The sequence below is a fragment of the Semicossyphus pulcher genome, unplaced genomic scaffold (assembly GCF_022749685.1).
Source record: "Semicossyphus pulcher isolate SPU_LCO1_2020_fin unplaced genomic scaffold, fSemPul1.0.p SCAF_22, whole genome shotgun sequence".
NCBI lineage: Eukaryota > Metazoa > Chordata > Actinopteri > Labriformes > Labridae > Semicossyphus > Semicossyphus pulcher.
Genome location: NW_027211696.1, coordinates 18842170 through 18858942, shown reverse-complemented (window position 1 = coordinate 18858942; position 16773 = coordinate 18842170). Strand labels below are relative to the sequence as shown.

The following is a 16773-nucleotide window of genomic DNA, read 5'->3' as shown; positions in this document are numbered from 1 at the left end:
CCTCGTAGCATAAAGGGATGAGGAAAATGTTAGCCTAGCTTAGCATACAGACTGGAAGCAGTGTGAAACTGGGAAACTGCTTCCAGTCCAAAAAAAGTTTGTGTTTTTGAGCTTTGGACAGCGTCAGATCAGCTGGCATCTCTTACTTCCAGTCTTTTATGAGCTAAGCTAGGCTAAGTACTCCCCCCTTACTTAAAAAAAAACGACCTTTCTTTGTTGAAAAAGAGCCACACAAGGGTCAAATAAGGAAGAATGTTTAATGCAGAAACTGACTGTACAGGTAGCACAAGTAACAAAAGTCTTTGAAGTTATTCAATTATGTCTACATATGTCTAATTATGAATGCTACATTAGCTAACTTTAGCCGCCTTTAGCTCGTGGTAAGGCTGTATCAGGGACCCATAAGTTTATTAAATTGAGCCGGGGTTCGTTTGGTTTATAATTTATTAAGATTCCATTTATAAGGGGAAATATGCTGGGTTAGCTGGTACCGCTTGGCTGCTATATTTAAGCTAAGCTAGGCTAAACACATCCTGACCCTGCTACTCCTAAAAACTTAACTTTTGCGGGAAAATAGCCACAAGTGTCACATAAAGGTTATTGCTTCATACAAAACTGTAAAATTAGAAAAAGTGGACAAAAGTTGCAATGTCACTGAAGTGACTCAGTAATGTCTGTAAGTATTCACCACAAGTTTGCTAACATTAGCTAACTTATACTGCTATGAGCCAGTAATCCCACCAGACTAAGTAAGCCTGTAATTAAACCTTTATTATATTAAGCATGAGTGCATTTAATATCTTAAGAATTCAACATTTCATTAAAAAAATAGCCATGTTGGCTGGTTCCTCCTGGCTCCTGTCTTTAAGCTAAGCTAGGCGGGACACATCCCAACCCTCCGTCTAAAATACTACAGAAGGAAAGCGACAAATGTCAAATATGGTTGAATGCCAAATGCAAAAACTTACTATAGAAGTAGCACAAGTGGAGCAAAGTCATACAGTTAGCAAAGTGACTCTCTAAGTCTTGCTAACGTTAGCTAACCTATGCTAACAAAAGCCAGTGGTCACAAATGACGATATAAGGCCATTGTAGGACACCCCCTGAGTGCACTGAATTGAGTAAGGGTTTGTTTAATGCCTTATGAATTCAATATTTAGCAATTTCTTTGACATCAATCTTCTCATTTCACTTTCGTAAAAGAAATGTTGATCATCCCTTTAAATGTAAAACGGACTCAGACGATTCAACAATAGACCTCAGTGAGGAAGGAAACTAGGACAGCAATAACAAAAGGTAAAATGGCAGGTGAGGGAGGTGAAATAACAGGACTTATGCGTAAATGAAATTATAGGGTGAGTAATAGTGTAATCACAAGTTTGGTAAAGCCTGTGTGTGTGTGTGTGTGTGTGTGTGTGTGTGTGTGTGTCTCGCGTGTGTCTTATTAAAGTGAGAGAGAGAGAGAATGTGTTATTGGAGGAAAACTTCATCAGTCAGGTTCTGTATAGTCTGCGTTTCACTATAAACAGATGCACATAGATTTATAGGAGGCTAATAAAGGTTTAAAACTGTAAAAGTGACACTTAGGCATTCTGATTTTAATAAGTTGAATGTTATTATGATGAAGACGCTTAAACAATGTGTCTCAGTGTTTGTGTTGTAAAGAAATGCTGCACAATAAAACCCCCTCTCCCCTCTTCCTCTCCCTCTCTCTCTCTCTGTCTGTGCTTCCTCTCCGCTCAGTGGTGCTACCAGGGGGAGTGTGTGGCGTTCGGTACCTGGCCTCAGAGTGTGGACGGAGGCTGGGGGCCCTGGTCCTCGTGGGGGGAGTGCAGCAGGACCTGTGGGGGCGGTGTATCCTCCTCCATGAGGCACTGTGACAGCCCAGCGTAAGTAGGCAAAGTAAGCCACAGCAAGCTGAACACACACATCCAGGTCCTGCCTACAGGTGTGTGTTTGTGTGTGCGTGCACATGTGTATGCTGTGTGGATGTTTGTTATGGCCGAGTGGGAGTAGAGCTAATTAGATTTTCTCTGAAGTAAATAAGTTGTTAAATATTTCCAGAGTAAATCCCCCTTTCCTTGGGAAACCAGCCTTCATGGCTCGTCTTTTAAAGCTCTACGAGAGGACTTTTTCTGAGCTAAATTTTTGCTGGTTTTTGGTCAATTAAATCTTTTGGATTAAACAACTTCACTTATGACAATCAGATTATTTTACCATTCTGATTCGGAAGAGTACAGTGGAGCGAAACGGTGAAACCAAACAGGAAGTGCAGCATTTATTGTTTGTAATGAGCGAAAATTATATTAAAAAACATTATCTTTACAATTCTTCATGTTTTCTGGATCCGCAGTCATCTGCAAGCAACCGGCAGCACACACAGTTTATTAAACAGAGCATGAAAGAGCCAATCAACTGGCGTTGTAACCGTTTAAAGGGGATGTATTTCCTGGTTTAATGGGTCAGTAACTGGTCAATCATAAACCGATGGGCTCTGGAGCAGAAAAGAGGATAAGGAGGTAGTTGGACTTTTCTGTTCTGCATGAAGTCACAACTTAAGATGCACTGTTTTCTTCTAATTCTGTGATCAAGCCTGGTTGGATCCGAGCATTAATGACCAATATGGCAGACTAGATATGCCACCTGTTAGTAAAGGCAAACACACCCTAAAACATTACTTTCTTTGAGCCTTAAAGGAACAATTACTGGAAATTGGAATTAAAACTGTAGAAAGCATTCAGTTTTCATCCACAGTGTGTGCTGTTTTTTTAGCATTTCCTCATGAAAAACTCTTAAACAGACAACAGTAAAACAAATGTGTTAATTTGTTAGCTGTTTTGTGTTTTTGTTACTTTGGATAGAGCTAGCTTAGCTTGTACCTCCTGCTTACACTCTTTAAGCTAAGCTAGGCTAAAAAACTCCCAAACCTACATACTTAAAAACGACCTGTCTTTGATGAAAAAAAGCCACACAGGTCAAATATGGAAGAATGTTAAATGCAAAAACTCACTGTTAAAGAAGCTCAAGTGCAGAAGTCTCAAAAAGTCATTAAAGTTACTCATTATTGTCTTTGTAATATTTAGCTATCTGAAGCTCGCTACATTAGCTAACTGGTCACACCAGAGTTAGTAAGGCTGTATCAGGGAAACCCCCTAACTTGAGCCGGAGTTTGTTTGTTTTTAAAAAAATTAAATATTTCATTTATAAGAGGAAGAATGCTGGGTTAGCTGGTACGTCTTGGCTGATATCTTTAAGCTAAGCTAGGCTAAAGACACCCTGACACTCCTACTCCTAGCAATATAACTTTTGCTGTAACATAAAGATTTTAACAACATGCAAAAAACTAACGGTAAAATTAGAACAAGTGGAGAAAAGCATAAAAGTCGATGAGGCGTATCAGCAGGTTTGCTAACATTAGCTAACATATGCTACTCCAGTCTTTAAGCTAAGCTACTTACGTAAAAACTACCTTTCTTTGCTGTAAAAGAGCAACACAAAGGTAAACTCAGGAAGAACTCTAAATGTAAAACCTCACTGTTGAAGAAGCTCAAGTGCCGAAGTCTCAAAAAGTCATTAAAGCAATCATCAATGTTTCCTTAAGCTTGCTACATTAGCTAACATTAGTCGCCATTAGCCGGGGATCACACCAGACCAAGTAAGGCTGTATCAGGGAAACCCCTAAGTGTAATAAATCGATCAGGGGTTTGTTTGGTTTCTTATAAATGTAATATTTAATTTATAAGAGAAAGAATGCTGAGTTGGCTGGTACCGCTTTGCTCCTATCTTTAAGCTAAGCTAGGCTAAACACATCCTGAGACTCCAACTCCTAGCAACATAACATTTGCTGGAATATAGCCACACATAAAGATTTTTGCTACATGCAAAAAACAAACAAACTGTTCAATTAGAACAAGTGGAGAAAAGTCTTAAATTCAGTGAATTAGTAATCACTGCACGGTTTGCTAACATTAGCTAACATAGGATACTACTCCAGTCTTTAAGCTAACCTGGGCTAAAAACCTCCCAAACTATTATTTGAAAACTGCCCGAATTCTCAAACAAAGGAACACTGCTCAAAGCAAACACTCACTGTAAAAGGAGCACAACTAGAGAGGAGTCATAAATTCAGTAATGTAACATTATTAGCATTAGCAAAGAAGCCATAGCCTTATTAAGGCAGTCACACCAAACTAAATAAGGCTGTAAACCACCAGAAGAAGGTTCTATAAGGATACTCTGACCCGCACTATCCTCTCATAAAACCAAGCACATAAGAATGTCCACATGCTGTTTTAGATGCTCTGATAGAGCATGTGCAGTCAGTTAAAACACCGCTTACTCTCCACTGTAGATTATAGTGCTGTGGAGTTTTTCTTTTAATGCCTCTCGTGCGTCCTGACTAGACAAATCATTGTCTGGTGCATCTCTGTCTGGCAAGTAGTCGTTTTTGGATCTCTATCCTGCTTCCAGCGTTGCATTCCTTCTGCAGTGGAAGCTAGATATTACGTCAGACACGTCATGGGAAGACACGAGAAGGGAGCCAGGGTGAACCAGGGGGAAGGAAAAAAAGGGGGGAAGGAGAGGGGGGAGAGGAGAAGGCACCGAAATAATGTGGAACACCTGTGTAAGGTGATCGCTGCTGCTGCTCAGGCATCAGGGAAAACACAGCCAGACGAGCTTTTTTTTTTGCAATGAAGTGCAAACAGAAATGGAGGACAGGGAGGCCGATGAAGGCAAGGAATACAAGCGAGTATCTAAACGTCATGTCACACTTAAGAGCAAGTTGGATTTCATGAATGAATCATTGGCTAACAAACTTTGTCTGCAGGTTTTTTAGGCCTTTTTTTCCTGACCTGCTTCCACCAAACCCTTCCTAAAGTTTAAAGACTTTTTTGTGATTGTAAATTTATGCTGCGCGATGTGATTTGATCTCGCTAATTTGATTCTCCTTTGTTTCTCAGCCCGTCTGGAGGAGGCAAGTACTGTCTCGGGGAGAGGAAGCGCTACAGATCTTGTAACACGGACGTAAGTTTCATCTTCTTTGACTTGGATGCTAAGCGTTCCTCTTGATGGATGCTCTGCTCTGCTTTGTAAAGGGACTGTTAGTTACTGGATGGATTTGGCCTGTCACAGCGCCTCCTCTTTCTCTATCTCAGGAAAGGCTTTATAAGGAGCATGTTAGCTAGCAGCATCGCACCGCCGTTAAGCTTTCTGACATGTTTCCTTCCTGGAACGCACAACAGATGATGATAAAAATGAACAGGCTGCGATTCAATATTCCCCGCGGTGACTTTAGGTTTATTCGCCTCTTTGTCACATCACAGTTCCTGTATTGTTTGTGACATTTCAGGTGAGTCGAGGATGATGACAGTTTCAGAGTTCAATCCATGAAAAGCAATTCACAGACTTTTTTTTTTTTAAGGTCTGGAGCAAAGCTTTAAACAAATATTTAACATGGCTGCAATTCCAGAATCTCTGTTCAACTATTTCTAGGTGGGCTTTTTTCATAAGGTGAAAATTGAAATAGTTAGGGCCCTGGTGGACGTTTAAACCGCAAGTCTTAAAAATAACAGCTGAGAGCGAGCAGCGAGTGTTTTCTTTGGAAAACAAACAACATCCCTAACCGCTGTTTCATCACACTGACCACACCTCACCCAGGGAAACGTGTGTGTGTGTGTGTGTGTGTGTGAGCTCCAGATGTTGATACAATGACAAATACTCACACACTTACATGCATAAATTGATGTTTATATCGCAGCTATTTTTACAGTGATCAACGGTCGGATATTATTTGTTAATGCCGCCCTCCCTTCCTTCCTGTTGCTACTATGTCGGTCCCGCGGGAAGCTACTTTATATTAGAAGGCTGTTCCTGTTAGCATAATGCTTCATGCTAAAGCCCATTTGGTGTGGATACAGTCAGATATATAGGTTGACATTAAACTGACAATTCAGCAATTTGGTATCAAACTTAAAAAAGCTGTGAAACAAATTAACAACACTTAGAGTACACCCTACAGCTGCTGTGAGGCTCTACATGTACTAACAGAACTGAATGTTAAAAGCTAACATGCCCGCAATGACAATGCTAACATTATTATATATCGTGTTTATACCATATTGACCATGTTAGTTTAGCTTGGTAACATTTTAACATTAGCTTAATAGCACTAAACGCCGAGTACAACTGAGGCTGATGGGAATGCTGTTATTTTTTAAAGCATTTATTCATAAACCAAATCATTGGTCCATACTGGATGATTGACATTTTTCCCTTGTTATAACCGTAATAGGATCATTAAAGTTATCATTAAAATTATTCAGATATGTAAATGTTTTTGCCAAATTGCACGGCAATCCATGGCTGCATGGTGGTGCAGTGGTTAGCGCTGTCGCCTCACAGCTAGAAGGTTCAAACCCCGGTTCGGACATTGGAGGCCTTTCTGTGTGGAGTTTGCATGTTCTCCCTGTGCATGCGTGTGTCCCCTCCGGGTGGCTTCATCCCACAGTCCAAAGACATGCTCGTTGGGTTCATTGGTGACTCTAAACTTGCCAGTCGGTGTGAATGTGAGCGTGAAAGGTTGTCTGTCTCTGTGTGTCGGCCCTGTGATTGACTGGCGGTCAGTCCAGGGTGTAACCCCGCTTCTAGGGGTGTCGTCAAAGTTACTTGGATTCGTTCTCTCTGCACCTTGGATGTGTGCACCAGATTTCATGTCAGTGCATCCAATGTTTCTTGAGATATTTCAGTCTGGACCACAGCGACAGACTGACCAACATACCTACAGCTACTCCGCTGACACGCAGCAAATCATTTTTTTCTAAGCCCAAAACAAGATTAATGAAGTCATGAGACTTGACGAAGCTTCTCAAGGAGACACTGTAGGACTATGTGCAGAGGTTGTCTCATACTCTGCATTAAGACTGAGTTTATTTGACGTGCAAAATCTGTGGAGTTCCCCTTTAACTAGAGGCCTATCCTGCCACGGCAAGCTATTGTTGTCACATAAATACACGAAGGGGATTCATTAATAAGTCCATAAACAGATCATCATGAATCATTTAAGTCATTACTCAATGTTCACTTGTTTCAGTTGCTTCAACGGGAAGACTTGCTGCTTTTTTTCTTTGGGGTTTGGTTGGGTGAAAGTCGTCATCCTGGGCTTTTGGGGGATTTTTTTTAAATTATTTACTTTCTTTCTGACATTTTATAAACAAAAAACTAGAAGTTCACTCAAAGTGTGCAGACGTCTGCCAAAGCAAATATTCCAGTCTTCTGTAATATGTAAATCTGCAAGCCTAAGCACTACATGTGTCTGCATATATCACCAAAACTACAAGAGTTCAATTTGGCTCGTATTTTTGCTTCATCATAAGTCTTATCCCGTCCAAACTTTAATGGATTCTTCCTTGGCCGACGCTTCACCCTTCCATCAACTTTCATTAAAATTGGACAAATAGTTTTTCCCGTAATCCTGCTGACAAAGCAAACATAACCTCCATTGCAGACGTCGTGAACGACTGATAAATCAAAACACGGTTGGCTCGTTAATCCATTATAAAAGAATCTGTACATGCAGCCCAACTCATTTAAAGTTTTTCTTCCTTCAAACACGTGCTGGCACATGTACATCTCATTGGGCCTTTTGTCGCATTTCAACACACACTTGTAATAATATTATTCTGTCTCCTCTGACTCAATCTGCATGTTTGATGTGCGACTTTAAAGCTGCCATATTGGCAAAACACTTGAGTGGTAATGAAAGTGGCTCAGCCTTCCCAACGGTCCACTCCAGCGCGGAACACTTTCAGCATGAGAAATACAGCTTTGACCTAAGAGCTTTTATTTGTCCCATGGGAGAGTGTTTGGGGGTTTCTAAGGACCTTTTCACACCAATAAAGTGTTTCTTTCCACTTTTTTACCTCCTCTTACTGGAGCAACCTCCACTCATGAACACAAAGCAATCCCTCCGAATGCAGAGCGCACTGCTCCCAATTAAAGAGTCTCAGAAGCGAGTCTGTTTTAGTGTCTGTAAATGAAATGTGACGTCTCAAACAGGGTTCGTCCTGTTCTTCATAATCATGATTTATTTAAAAATAAGGACTTCCCAGAATAAAGAGAAGCGGTTTCAGATTAGTCACCGATGGTAACGACATGCTAGCTTGCATCTGAAGATCCTAAAGGACCATAACCCGTGTTCCTGAAAGATTTAGCTCCTTCGCTGCAAATCATGAACAACTTTTTTTGGTGACTTTTTGTGAATGCATGCCACAGATTTTCAGATTTATGGAGGGTTTCTTTCCTATCGTTCTAGTCATGCTTTTGTTTCCAATTCATTTCCCTATGGCATGAAAATCAATTGGCAGACCTGTAGGAGTTGTAAAATCCATTAGAGTGAACATCAGGTCTGCTTTTTTCCTTTCCTCAATGTTACATAATCATTGCTTAGTAATGCAGATTAAAAGCAAATAGATAATAAAAGTTTGTTTGGCCTCACTGTGCAACATTAATGCAGGTTGACATTTACTGTGACAGATAACACGACTCAAGAAAGTTACTTTTTTGCATCATGTACGGCAAGTCTTTATTATCAAGATGATTAGTAAAGCATGCAACCAAAAGAAAAGAAATAGAAAGGCAAGTTGGATCTCTGTGATGATGCTGTTCAGGTCATTTAAGCAGCAACAATTCTAATTGAATATATTTGGTTTCTTCCAGGCCTGCCCTGCAGGAGCTCGTGATTTCCGAGAGAAGCAGTGTGCAGACTTTGACAGCATGCCTTTCCGTGGGAAGTACTACAACTGGAAGCCTTACACTGGTGGTGAGTAAGAGACTGGGTCACATCAGCTATTTATAAATCTGTTTAAAAAGTATATTGAAAACATGCTTCACTGTTAATTAGCAAAGTTTTTAAAACTCTGATAGTGTCCTTTTTTAAGACTGCATGGGCGTGGTGTGACCAGATTTAGGGGACAGAAATCTGGCAACACAAACAACTGCACAACTCTCATCATATTTTGATTACATGTTGATCAACTCTGATATATGACATCATTTTTTTTCACCAGATTTAGACAAGTAAAAAAACATGTTCCATGTCACAGCGCTTTACAAATCGGGTTTTGCACAGTATAGCTTATACGACATCTCAATAGCTTCTCCTGTTGCCAAAACATTAGTATAACTGTGAAGAAGAATAACAGGTTACTGGGGGAAAATATTACAATCGCTAGTTCTTTGAAAATGTATAGTAGGCTTAGTTTAAATGCTGTTTACATTAAGCCTAACATTTAACAGTTAGCTAGTCGTTTAGTCGTACTTTGTCAGAATCACCTTTCCCAATTTGAGGTACATTGAGTGATTTTTGTGAAACTTCCCAGGTAACATTTTTTTTTTAGTAGTTTGATTAATCGTTTTCCTGTTTTAATCTTCAATCTAAACAGTTCAAATCAAGCTAACATTAGTTCTTGGAGTTAGCTAGCTCAGTTAGCTATGCTGCTATGTAAACAGGGTGTCACTGTAGTTATAGTGTTAGCATAACTACCAAAAATGGAGGGAAAATATGCTTATTAAATGTGACTGCTAATTCTCTAACTGTTATTTATCATAAATATTAATACATAAGAAATACAGTAGTTTTAATGCGGCTAGGAACAGGCGTCAAATATGCACTTATGCTAAAGTTGCTGTTTTGATGTTAAGCTAGTCGTTTATACTATTATTAGCATAACCTTCTCTAATTAGATTTTTAAGTTAATTTGTGATTTTATGATAAAAGGTTAACTTTATATCCAAACAGTCTGATTAACTACATAATGCCTTTGTTTTCTACTTTATCCCAACAGGTAACATGCTAGCAAGCTAGCTGTAGTTTGTCGCGTTGGCTAGCTCAGTTAGCTGCGCTCGGCTCTTACAGGAGGTTGATATTTATAAACAACTAACCTCTATGTGAGAACTAGTTTGTGTGGTGCAGCTTGATTTAATTTAGTGAGGTGTGAATCCTTAAATAGTAAACATTTAAATACAACAAGGCTAAAGTTAAAGATGCAACTAGCTCCACAATATTGGTGCTGAGCTATAAAATCTTCCTGCCGTCCTTTCTGCGTCACAAATGACAGTCTGCAGGCCGGCCTGTGTTATATACTGAGCTAACACCAACCGAGGGAAGGCCTCTTTGATGGGCGGCGGATTCTTCAAATTCCTGTTCACTGTGTTGTGTTCAAAGACCCTCCCTGGTGTTCAGGATCTGCTGCTTGTCCAACCTGGGAGATTTTATATTACAGACAGACGTCCAGACACAAGAATCTCCCAGAAGAAGGGCTGTTTTTTTGCTCTCTTCTGGATCAACTCTTATCAGACTGAGCCAGAATGAGTGGAAGTGATATTGTACTGCATCACAGTTATTGGCAGGAGTTTGGGAGTACGGGCCTGGTGTCATTCTCCCCCTAAGTTCTCTCCTTGATGTCTGCAGATCATGGAAAATATCCACTTACGAAAAGTGATAAAAGTTTGAAGCATGTAAACACGGCTTTTATTTTCCTTGAGAGATGGAAGAGCTTAAGTTAGGTCTCTTTTATCTCAGGGGTCTGTTTTGTCAAATCCATCACCTCCTGACTTACAGCGCTCCCCGGGCTGCGAGCCGTCGTGTAAAAACAGCAGATAACCTGCGTCAGTGTAATTGTTGTTGGCAGCCTGTTTCGGTGTCAGAGTGACGTCAGGCTCTGGGTTTTAAGATCTGAGAATGGCTGACTTTACTCCACATGATTATTATTGTCAACAAAGTGGAAAAGAGATCCCAAAGCTGCCAACACCAGTGTTCCCTGACCTCTACTTGTTGTTTATCTCGGAGTTGTTCTTCAAGCGTGCGGGTCATGTTGTCTGTTTTCTGTGTGCAGGCTGATAACAGTTTGCTCTGTCTGTGTGTATTCTGTGTAAACCAGGTGGTGTTAAGCCCTGTGCGCTGAACTGCCTGGCAGAGGGCTATAACTTCTACACAGAGCGCTCTCCTGCAGTCATAGACGGCACCCGATGTCAGGCTGACTCTCTGGACATCTGCATCAATGGAGAGTGTAAGGTAAGGGAGCAATCATGTGAGCTAACTGAGCCTAAAGTGTGTGTGACCACGAATCGTTGAACTTTAACATCCCTCTTTATTTACTTCCTTTGCTCTTATTTTCAGTTTAAGATCAAAATAAAGTGGTTTAAATAATCCGGCTGAACTCTCAGCTTGTTTACAATCTCTGCGCTGGTGTTTCCTGCCTCATCGCACCCATTATTAACACATAGACACTTTCCCAAATCAGGGGATTTCCTTTATAATAATATGCAATACAAACGATGGCTGGAGCTACAAATATACAACCAAGTTGTGGCGGATAAGCTCAAAATGTAGTGATGCTCTTTTGTTAAATAAAGTATGCGTTGAATTAAAGACGAAAACTTCTATTTGACACAAAAAGAGTCTCAACACAAGGTCTACTTATTGGCTATTTGTGGGGCCTTCAACAGTATGTCACAGTCTTCCTCTGCAGATGGAGTTAGCACCTTTTATCATAGTTCTATACGCAGGTTGCATGACTGAGCAAACTGAGCAAACACCTGCTGAGGAAGGCTGCAAGAAACAGTTTCTCAGCTGTTCAAGAGTGGTAAAGAACTTTCAATCTGTGTTTATAGCTTTTTATACACAGGCTAATCTTTGGGTTGATTGTCATTTGTTGCCTCTACAGCCAGATGTTAAAAAAGTTCCCTGAAAATAGAACATAGTCCATCCATCCATTATCTATACCGCTTCTCCTGTTCAGGGTCGCGGTGGGGCTGGAGCCTATCCCAGCTGTAATTGGATGAGAGCCTGGGCAGGGCTGCCGATCACCTTTCACACTCAAAGTCACACCTACGGGCAATTTAGAGTCTTGGTGGTCCTCGTGGGAGGAAGCCGGAGGGAAACTCCCTATGTTAGAACTGGGATTCCTGGGAACTAACCAGGAACCTTCTAGCCGTGAGGCAAAAGCGCTAACCGCTGCAGCACCAGTGTGAAAGGTTGTCTGTCTCTACGTGTCAGCCCTGTGATTGACTGGTGATCAGTCCAGGTGTAGCCCCGCCTCTCACTGACAGCTGGCTCCACCCCCCCACGACCCTGAACAGGACAAGCGGTATAGATAATGGATGGATGTTAGAAAAGAATCGTACATTTTCTGCTCTAAAAAAATACAATTACACACCAAACTGAAGCATTATACTTGCGACGTTTGTGATTGTTATCCCCTGAAATGTTACAATATCTACATTACAACTAGAGAGGCATGAATGAAGTAAAGAAGCGAGAGTTTCTGCAGCGTCTGTGCAGGTTTTTTTTTATCTTGGCAGATTCTGATAAACACGACGAGACTTCTCCATTCTCCAGTGAGGAACAATCAAGCCCTCAGTGGGTTATTGTAAATGAATGAGTGGCTTTGCTCTTACTCTTATCAGCGCCGTGCAGCCGAAACCAGGATTGTTTTGTGATAAATAAAACACAAGAATCATTGTTTTGATTGAATAACGATTTTATATATATTTGATTTAATAAAAAGGAGTTGGCAGTCGGTGCTGTCTTTGTTTTCGGGAGCATAAATCATTTCTGTACAGCTTGTGTGTGTGTGTGTGAGATGACGTTTTTTCGGTGTATATTCTGAGATGCAGCTGAAATAACTTTTGGTTCCTCACTCGAGTATTTGCTTTGACTTCCACCTGACCGTACTGTTTGGCATGACCGCGCGACGTCTGCGCCAACAACATTACTCTGATTCTAATATAAAAACACAACACGGTGTGTGTTTTAATGGCCAGAGAATCCGAAGAGGTGGAATATTTTCTACCATTGCAGGTTTTTATTTCCAGACTGAATCCAGCGTTTTATTTCAGAGTCGCTGCCACGCCGTGATAAATCTGGAGAACACCGTCTGCTTGGAAGGCTTTCAGAAACACTCAAAACTTTTCAGCTGTTTGCAGGCGCTGCAGAGAGGGAGAGAGCTCGTGAATAACAGAGAGAGACAGGAGATGTAGTGATGGAGAGGTGAAAGAAGTGGAAGTGTTACAGCGATCCTCCACGTTATACTGAAACACAACATTGACACACAGTTGATGAAGCTGTTAAGAGACAAGAGTTATGTCCCAAATCAATTTGTTTTTGCTTTTATTGATAGTGCAGGGCAAGTGACCCTGTCTGTGAAGGTTCTCAGGCATCCAGGTCATTCTAATCTTAATCCAAAAGGCAGCTGGACTTGGTTGAAGTACTCCCATCACAACAGGGCCCTAAGTCTCTAGCTAGACTCTTCTCCTCTGTAGTCCTGCGTCGATGGAACGAGCTCCCTTTCACCTTTAAGAAGAAGCTAAAGACCCAGGTCTTTATGAACACCTCTGACCTTAAGGATATTGAAGCTATTGATGATGATGACATTGAGGATGTGGTTTATGTTGTTTAGGATTCTCATGATGATGATGACGACGAACTATATTGACCTTGGTCGGCACCAGTGTCCGGTCGTACTTGAAGCTGTTTGTTGGCTCTCACTGACCTCGTTCCCTCCTGTCTTGATCGCTGCTTGTGTTGTATTAACTCTCAGATGTACGTCGCTTTCGACAAAAGCGTCTGCTAAATGAAATTGTAACATTGTAACATTGTAAGTTGGGGAGAAGAGAGTGGGGTGAATGTGCATCAAAGGGCCGAGGTCGAGGACTGTAGCCTCTGTACATGGGGCGGGTGCTCTACCTGCTGTATCGTGTCTTTCTGCAACTTACAATTATTTTATCATCAAGGTTTTTAATATAATATGAAAATGTCTCCTAATGTTCTCTGCTTCTTGAATATATTATTAAGTGAATATTATTATTTTCAGATGTATCTGATCAGTCGATATATATTGGGGGTAAAAGTAAAAGTCATTAAATAATAAAAACTGCTGAATACGGCAGTTTGGCGCTCCAAGGCATTACCAATCAAGCCACGATGAGGTAATCCCCTTAAATTGAGTTAGCTCGTTCGATCGGTTATTTATTCTTAATTTTATGAGCACAGATAACAGAATTAATGGGCTCCAAATTAAAATTTATTTGAAGCCAACAAATTTTTATCTGTTAAATTTGCTGGTTTAAACACTCAGAGTCCATCAGGTTTTTATTATATTCATATCTGCCAAGTTACTGGTGATTAGGGCTGTGAATGCTCATATCATTGTTGCTGTGTTAGAGGCTCAGTCTGGCATTAGTCTTTATTTTTCTTCTCAGATCCCATAAAAACAACAAGATGTGTTCGTCTCTCAACAGTGACTTTATAATGACTTTTATACCCTGCACTCAGCTGCGAGCCCATTGGGTTCTACCCAATATATAAGTTGAATTAATAACTGAGTCACAAATATAAAGTTAAATTAAAAGAAGGAAAATACTTCCCAAACAGTTGGACACTGTAGTTATTTGTGAACGTTGCTAAAACTGTTGTAAATGACGCATTGACTGGGGACTATTTTTAGCGGCGGATTAATCCTCAAGTCAGGAACTGGGGATGTAGGACACTTTATGTGGACTATAGTATTCATGTTCATTGTAAGACGTTGTGAGACAACAATGGAGCTCAGCGGCACAGAGGAATTTTCAATGGCATTGTTATATCGGACTGATCCTTTCATACAGATTTTCCTCTGACTCAAAGTAAAATGGCTCACACATGAGAACAATCAAACAAAGTAGTTTTAAATGATAAGATATATGCTGTTCCCCTGTTTTTGACTCTTTATGCTAAGCTAAGCTAACCAACTGCAGGCTTTAAGGCTCGAAGGTACCGAAAACATCTGAAAGTCAAGCTGCCTTAAAAACCCTTCTGCAACCATGTTTTTACTTTGGAACACCAAATGATAACAAAGCAACACAGCCTTTTTTGCACCAGCAGCAAAACCTGAAGTATTGACAATAGATCACTGGCAGCTGTAGCTTAATACATGCTACCAACAATAGGAAACAGGAGCTGACAATTAGTGCTTTTTGTGCTACACATGATATTGGCATCAATCGTCTTATCTAAATCTCTGCGGGAAAGCATGTTAACATATTTCTCAAGCTGTTCCTGTCATGACCATGAAGCCTGTGCTCTGAAATGTGGCTTGAGGAGATTTGTAAGGGAATTGTTTTCATGGTAAAACGGTGCTAAATCCTGTTTGAATTTTTTCCGCCTCTCATTCTTTGATTTTTTGTGTTTGTTGGCTTTAAGCATGTGGGCTGCGACAACATCCTGGGCTCTGACGCGAAAGAAGATCGATGCCGCGTGTGCGGAGGGGACGGCAGCACCTGCGAGGCAACGGAAGGACTCTTCAATGAATCTCTGCCCCGAGGAGGTAACACATATCTGACTCCAGGCAACGCTGTTACTTAGATATTCTGGTTTCTATTGTGTCTACAGTGAGATATTAAAGAGGTTTTTTTGATTCACTTAGTGTAAAAATGTGTTTTGGTTTGATGACCACATGTAACAAAACTAAAAGTCACTGGAAATGACCGTGAACAAAACAAAGTTCCTCATCGTCTATTTGTCCAAAAGCCAGCACATCCCCGAAGACAGGAAGATAATCTTTCGTGGAAATAACTGTTGTTGCCGACAGAGCTTATGTTTTTGGTCGTGTAGCCAGAATATAGATCAAAACATAATCATTTCCATTAATTACATCATGGAGTGAAGAAATCAGGAGCAGAGACAGGACTTGGTGTTGGCTTCAGCCTGAAGTCGTCTATAGAGTGCAGGAGAGAGAGAAAACATATTTCTCCTTCTATGGTATGGCTAGTAAACCATCTAAAAATACTGTGTGTGCATGTGTGTGTGTAAGACTGTAAAAAAGAAAAGGAGGGGATTGTTTTGTCCTCCTGCTTTGTCCTTTTTGGGTGTTTTGGAATTTATTCTATAGGTGCTCCTACCTAACATGATGTGTAACTTTCTGTCGTTGTAAAAAACGCCTTGTAGAAAGGAGATCCGGGGAGGGAGAAACTCCGCTTTAACAATCCCTGCTCTTTGTCTTGCAGGCTACATGGAGGTGGTGCAGATTCCAAAAGGATCAGTTCACATCGAGATCAAAGAAGTTGCCATATCGAAGAATTATATTGGTAAGTGAAGGCCTCATAATGACCGAGTAATGTGCACTTTAGTTTTATTATCCAAGCTTGTGGGTTGAAGACAATGTTGGTCTACCCGCTGCTTCAGTCTGGACTGAACAGCTAAAAAACAATGGGATGGATTGTTATGACATTTTGTGCAAACGTTCATGGTTCCCAGAGGTTGAATCCTGATGGATGTGGTGATCCTCTGGCTTTTCTATAGCTCTACATTTAGGTTTGTTTTACAGTGAAATATCTCAACATCTATACGATGCATTGTCATGTAATTTGGTCGAACTATTCATGGTTCCAAGAGGATGAATTCATAATATTTTGTTGATCGTCTGACCTTTCCTCTGGTTTCCATGTGGTTGACCTTTTGGTAGAGAAATAGTTCAACAATTATAAGTTGGATTGCAATGAAATTTGATACAAACATTCAAGGTCCCTAGAGGATATGCTCTCGTGACTTTGACTCTCCTCAGCAACACTTACACGATTGTTTTGTTTTTTATTGAAACATTTCAACAACCAAAAAGAGATTGACATGACATTTGGTTTTGACATTCATGGTACCCAGAGGATTAATCCTAACGAATGAGATGATCCCTCGACCTTTACTTCTACTTTAAGTAAAATACCTGAACAACTAAAAGATGG

At 40.6% G+C, this 16773-nt stretch overlaps 1 protein-coding gene across 1 annotated transcript in view; it reads left to right on the top strand.

The window, feature by feature from the left end:
* adamts6 (ADAM metallopeptidase with thrombospondin type 1 motif, 6) overlaps positions 1-16773 on the top strand; it is a 73203-nt gene that overhangs the window by 36576 nt on the left and 19854 nt on the right. Inside the window, exons 12-17 of the mRNA XM_069673502.1 lie at positions 1744-1889; positions 4962-5025; positions 8716-8818; positions 10938-11071; positions 15239-15362; positions 16042-16122. Coding sequence (XP_069529603.1) covers positions 1744-1889; positions 4962-5025; positions 8716-8818; positions 10938-11071; positions 15239-15362; positions 16042-16122 — 652 coding nt within the window. The remainder of the gene's footprint in view (positions 1-1743; positions 1890-4961; positions 5026-8715; positions 8819-10937; positions 11072-15238; positions 15363-16041; positions 16123-16773) is intronic.